The sequence below is a fragment of the Rattus norvegicus genome, chromosome 19 (genome assembly GCF_036323735.1).
Source record: "Rattus norvegicus strain BN/NHsdMcwi chromosome 19, GRCr8, whole genome shotgun sequence".
NCBI classification, from domain to species: domain Eukaryota; kingdom Metazoa; phylum Chordata; class Mammalia; order Rodentia; family Muridae; genus Rattus; species Rattus norvegicus.
In genome coordinates, this window is record NC_086037.1 from 22,904,102 (window position 1) to 22,910,101 (window position 6,000).

The window sequence follows — 6,000 nt, forward strand, 5'->3', positions numbered from 1 at the left end:
AACTGAAGTCAGCCAGGTTGATCTTTGCACCCGGGGAAGAGCCTCTGGCATTCTAGAAACCAGTGTTAAGTCTTCTGACTAACAGGCAGGATGCAGGGTCTCTCTTCCTCACCCATTCCCACACCATGAATTTCCTTAGGCTAACATTCAGTCAGGCTTCCCATGAAAGCACAGGACACAGGTGGGGGCTCTACCTGCTTCATGGCAAATGATCACAGAACTTACACATATCAACACACAAACTATTAGCTGTAATGGGGGATGTTTTATTTTTATTAAGATGTGCTCGTTGTACACATTAATGGGGCTCAGTGTGATAATCCAAGGCATATACACAGCACTGAGGGATCTAATCCTGTCCCTCTGTATCTCTTCTCATCTACTAACAGTTGCTATTTGACTTCTATGTCGATGTTTGCAACATTCATATTTAGGAGAAGACTGTGGTTATCTGTCTTTCTATGTGTTGCTCATTTCTCTTAATACAATATCCACTCGGATTGCTGAAAATGAAAACATTAAGCTTTTCTTTATGGCTGAAATTGCAGTCAGGATATATAACCTGTTTTCTTTAGCCATGCATCGGCTGCTAGACACCTGGGCCAACTCCATGTCGTGCCTATGACTAATGTGACAATAGCCACAAGTAAGGGACAGGGCGAATCTCTTTGGGGTGCCGCTTTGGCTTCCTCAGATACACAGTGAGAGTGGCTTAGCTGGATCGTATGCGATTTCTTTGTCTTTTCCTTCTTCCTTTTTTCAAAACCAATTATTTTGTGACTGGCGCCTGAACTGAGAGCACCATGCATACAAGGCAAGAACTCCACCACTGCTGTATCTATCGCCACCACAACTCTTTTTAACCTTATTCTGCACCAGGGGATCACTAAGTTGCCTAGGCTAGCCTGGAACTTACAAACTCCTTGCTTTAACCGTGATAGGTCTGTAATGCCACATCGGCCGATTTTGAATTTTTATTTTGTTCGTTTATCTTTTGAATCTCCATATTGTCTGTTCCCTTTCATCCACATTGTCAGTACCAATGACAGGAACCCCAGGTTTCTGATTCACGATGACTCCTGTCAGAAGTTACCGTGTCTCCTGTAAACCTCTCACTTCTTCACTCCCAGTCCACACTCTAATCTCTGGGATTTCCATTAGACTTTGGATTTCTGATTCAGAAATAGAGTTGGGAACAATGTTCACATTTTGTTCAGTGATCTCACAGCAAGAGGGGAAAAAATTTTCAACAAATTCCTACTGGAATATGAATGGCTACGCCAGATCTTCAAAGCCATTGGAAACACATACAAATTAATATTTGATATAGTTATGTGCTTTTCTCTCTTCTCAAATCTATGAACTAAAGCTGCTGCATTTGGAACCTCTTCTCATCGGATTTAGCATGGAACTTGAGGCTTTCCTTCTGTGTCCGGGCTTTCTGATTCAGAAGTGCCAGCATCTGCATTTCATTGCCTCAAAGCTTCTCCTAGCACCGGGCATCAATCTGTTGCCTTCTGGCCAATAACCCAAAAGTCTCAGACCCCTGCAGAGTGGCCCTCAACCCCTGCTGAAGTGCAAGAGATTGGGGGCAACTGATACATGAAAATCTAGTTTTTGAGAAACTTGCCTTCAAGAGTTCCCATGACAGTGTTTTGTTTTGTTTGTTTGTTTGTTTTTTTAACTTTCATCCTGTCCCTACTGCATTTTTCTATGCCATTTAAGAGTACTTTATGGGATTTACTTCCCAATACGTTAGCCGTACTTAAATCCATGTCTCAGGGTTTGTTTCTCTAAAAGACTAAAATTAAGACACAAAGAATTTCTATGAAGATTCATGAACTTTTGTTAATTTCTCCTTCGCTCATCTTTAGAATCCTTTCATATCTTTAATATCTTACTTCTGTGACTGTGCCCTGCCTAGGGTACAATACAAGCCTTCTGCAGCTCACTAGCAGAATTAATGAACTAAGCTAGTTAGCCAGTTTTAGTAAAAACAAAACTGAAATTGTGACTATTAGTACAGTTAGAAATTATTGAAATATTTTTAAAGGTACACAGGTATTTTCCAAATATAAAAAAATTAGCAATAATTGCATAGGAAAAGAAGAGAATTCTATGAAAAAAATGACATAAATACCTTGCAAATTATGTAAGCTCTAGGTCTAACGTAAGTGAAAGCTATTCATAATTCTTTAGCCATGCAGATTCTATGGACAGAGCACCGTCTGTCTAATCAAATGCCTCTATTCTGTCTTTGTCTCATGCCAGCCTAACCACACCGATAGGTATTCATAAACTGCACTGTGGTTCTCTGTAATCTTCTAGTGCCTTCTGAACTTGACTAGGAATCAAGCCAAGAGACACATGTAAGTTACCCACAGACTTTTAAGACTTTTACTCAATAACCTTATCAGCTAGATACCATCAGAATCCAGTCTGAAAAAAACAGATATACATGGGGTATGTGTGTGTCCATCTGTGTGAGTTTCCAAACTAAAAAAACAAAATAATAATAATGAAAATTTTAAATCTGTAATTACAAGTTAAGAGTAAGAAATCATGGAGATAGGGTTAAAACTAAAACAAACAAGTTACGTTAGAACTAATTTTAAAAAGCATAGTGACAGAATTTTGGAGTGTGACAATCATACCAGGTTTTAAAGAAATGGGACCATGTCAAAAATAAAAATGCATGTGACTGGGAATTCTGTGGCTGAATACTAAAACAGACGTTTTCATGGTACCTCCAGAAATGGCCAAAGAAGTACTATCAATAATCTGAATAAAGAATAGAAGAGTCATGTGGTGTAAATGAGTGGTGGGAACAACACACAAGAGTTTCCCATAAAGCAATATGTCTTGACCCGCATCAGAGCACATCTGCCATTGAATAAGAGTCATTCATTCATTCTTCTTGAAGACCAAGCATGCTGGAGAGAGGAAGTTTAACAATGTGGATGCATTGTAGCTCTTGTGGATGCCAACTTGAATGTTCTCAGCTTGGTTAGTGTGTGTGTGTGTGTGTGTGTGAGAGAGAGAGAGAGAGAGAGAGAGAGAGAGACAGAGACAGAGACAGAGACAGAGACAGACAGACAGACACAGAGACACAGAGAGACAGAGAGGATATTCCTGAACTGACAGATACTACTGTGCCTTAGTTGTTAAGACCCCAAAGAACCAACAGAACTCAAAAGCTTTCCAACCTCTCTAAAGAAGATAATGTCCCCCAGGATGTTGTCAGAAAGCCCTTAAACAAAGAAGGTAAGAAGCCCGGGACCAAAACAGCCAAGATGAAGTGTCTTCTTCCTCCATGCGCCCCGCAACAGGAGCACTGACATAGTTCTCTGAAGAAGTACCGTACTAAAGAAAACACTATAGTGTTGCACAATATGCTAAATTTTGGCCAAGAGAATGAAGGGAGCCAAAGGAAAAATGCCAGGAACGGATTGTCAAGAGGTGTAGGCTGCCCTCAGAGTACTTCTACTTCGAACTCTGAGTCCAGTAAAACATAAGTCTTGAAGTGTAACAGATAATCAGCCCTTCAAAATACAATCAAATAAAATGGGGGGGGGGAGCACAAGTTAGTTGGTACAATAACCAAAAGTCCTATCACACATTTTGATAAATATTAGAAACTCTGTATTACAAAGCTTAGCAGAATATGAAACGACTATTCATAGAAGACTACTGAGGTATCCTCTGATTTTATACTAGTGCGTGGAGAACTCATGACCAACAGTCTTAAACCTCTGAGTACACGTGGGTGGGACCCATATTCCTCTCCTTCCCTCAAGTTTGCAAACTAAGTCCCAGCAGTTTCCAAAATGAAAACATTTCTCACTGCCTCTGCCTCTGTCTTCTCCATGATTTCTCTCTTTCTCATTCATAGCTTTCCCTCTGTCTGACTCTTTGCTGTATTATCTGTTTGGGAGATGCCTTGAGAATTCTACAAATGCCTTATCTAACTTTCTGAAAATCAGGCTGTGGGACTAGATCCCCTGAACTGGGTTCTCAAGATCTATGTATGTATCATGGACCTCTGAATTGTCTCTCTGGGTCTCTTTCTTTATTTGGCTTCTTCTTCTTTCTTTAATGTCTAACGACAGAAATGGAACAAGTATGACTTATTTTAAAAAATACATTTTTGCATACAAACTAAATGCAAATAGCCTTTTGAAAATAGTTTTTGCTATTCTAATATACTAGCCACGTGTTAAATAGTAATGCTCATTGAAAGACATAAGCCCCATCTTCATGATGCATTCATGAATATGAAGTCCCAAATAAAGAATGAACATACTACAACTAACTGAAACTACCAAAAGGTAGCACATTGATCTCATAAAATCATAAAATTATCCCAATTAAGTATAACTTACTTGCGTCATTCATTTTAATTCTTAAGAAGATTGGTCTAGTAATACACAGTACCTAAATAACACTCAACTGATGAACTATAAATAGAAAGACAATGATAAAAAAAAAGTGTGTCCTTATATTTATGAGCAGAACCCTAACAATTTGAAGTAATACGTGGTTTATTCTGCCCAGTATGCTTTAACATTTACCAATATTACAATTTAATATTCATTTCAGGAGTGGTGAACCCCTCCCACAATGGGCAAAGAGTCATCCATTGAAACTCTCAAGGCCTCCAATCCTTCCACAGTCACTTCAAAGTTTCTGACTTGTGGCTCAAGCTAAGCCATTCATTTAAAATCTCTTGGAAATCCGATTTAAAAATAAATGTGTCTCAGTATGAATATGTCACTTGGTAAAGTATTTGCCTAGCGTGCAGGAAACTCTGGGCTCTCCAACACAGCATTAAGAAAGACATGATGATACCAACCTGTAGTCCCAGCACTTGGGAGGCAGAGGGGGAAGGAGCTTGAGTTCATTGTCATTCTTAGCTACATCAAGAGTTCAAAGTCAGCCTGGGCAGATGAGAGCCCTATTGCAATATATGAATAGGTAGAAAATAGGTAGGTAGGTAGGTAGGTAGGTAGGTAGGTAGGTAGGTAGGTAGGTAGGTAGATAGATAGGTAGATAGGTAGATAGGTAGATGGGTAGGCAGGTAGGTGGATTGGTGGGTAGGTAGGTGGATTGGTGGGTAGGTAGGTGAGTAGGTGGGTGAGTGGGTGAGTGGGTGGTTGCATGGATGGATGGATGGATGGATGGATGGATGGATGGATGGACAGACAGACAGTCTCTATAACAATGTTGGTCTGTTTCTCTTCTTCAAGAAACAGTAGATTCTTTTTATTTTCTGATCCACAGGTCTCTGGAGCAACTTATTGCTTATACCCTCTGTGGAATCTGATTTCTTTATCTGTGTTTCCAACCCCTTCCCTTTAAATTTCCTGCTACACTTTGTGTAGCCAAATGAGGAGTCTGTTGTTTATAACAAAAAAAAATTCTAATGAATTCATCTAAGTACTCAGCGAGCCACTTTACGATGCAAATGGAAATATAAAAAACACAATCTCCCTTCCATTGCTAGGAGTAGATAGAGGTCTTTTCAATAAGTAAAAATTGGTTCTAAACCTAGCAGCAAGCCAGAAGGGACTGCAATACTTACATTTTTTTCTGTCCATCCATTCTTCTAGCTCTCCAAAGTATATAATCTGTCTTGTTCTCCAAAGACCAAGACGGTGTCTAACACGGTGGATTAAGCTCCGATACATTTTTATAACTGCTTTCAAATTCGGCCCATGATACAAAGCCTAGGAAGAGTAAAAACATACCATTATATATATATTATATATATATTATATCATATATTTCTGTTATTTATAACCAGAGTAAACAACTTAGGTAAAAGCCAGTCTTAAAAATCTGCACAGAAATATGCACCCCGCTGTGTATTGCCCTCGGAGCACAAACAGCCACTCCCATCACCAGACTGGACAGTTTCTTTGTTATTTTGACACAAGCTAGATTCATTTAAGAGGAAACCCCAATTGAGAAAATGCAACCATTACATTGGCCGTAGAGCAC

The 6,000-nt window shown here is 39.3% G+C and overlaps 1 protein-coding gene across 2 annotated transcripts in view; it reads right to left on the reverse strand.

The window, feature by feature from the left end:
• Positions 1 to 5,753, reverse strand: part of LOC134483549 (IQ domain-containing protein M-like) — a 75,415-nt gene extending 69,662 nt beyond the window's left edge. Inside the window, exon 1 of one of the 2 annotated variants that reach the window (XM_063278780.1) lies at positions 5,582 to 5,753. In XM_063278780.1, the coding sequence (XP_063134850.1) occupies positions 5,582 to 5,687 (106 nt within the window). In that variant the 5' untranslated portion in view covers positions 5,688 to 5,753. The remainder of the gene's footprint in view (positions 1 to 5,581) is intronic. The other variant, XM_063278781.1, reaches the window with a different exon arrangement.
• Between the last annotated feature and the right edge of the window lie 247 nt (positions 5,754 to 6,000).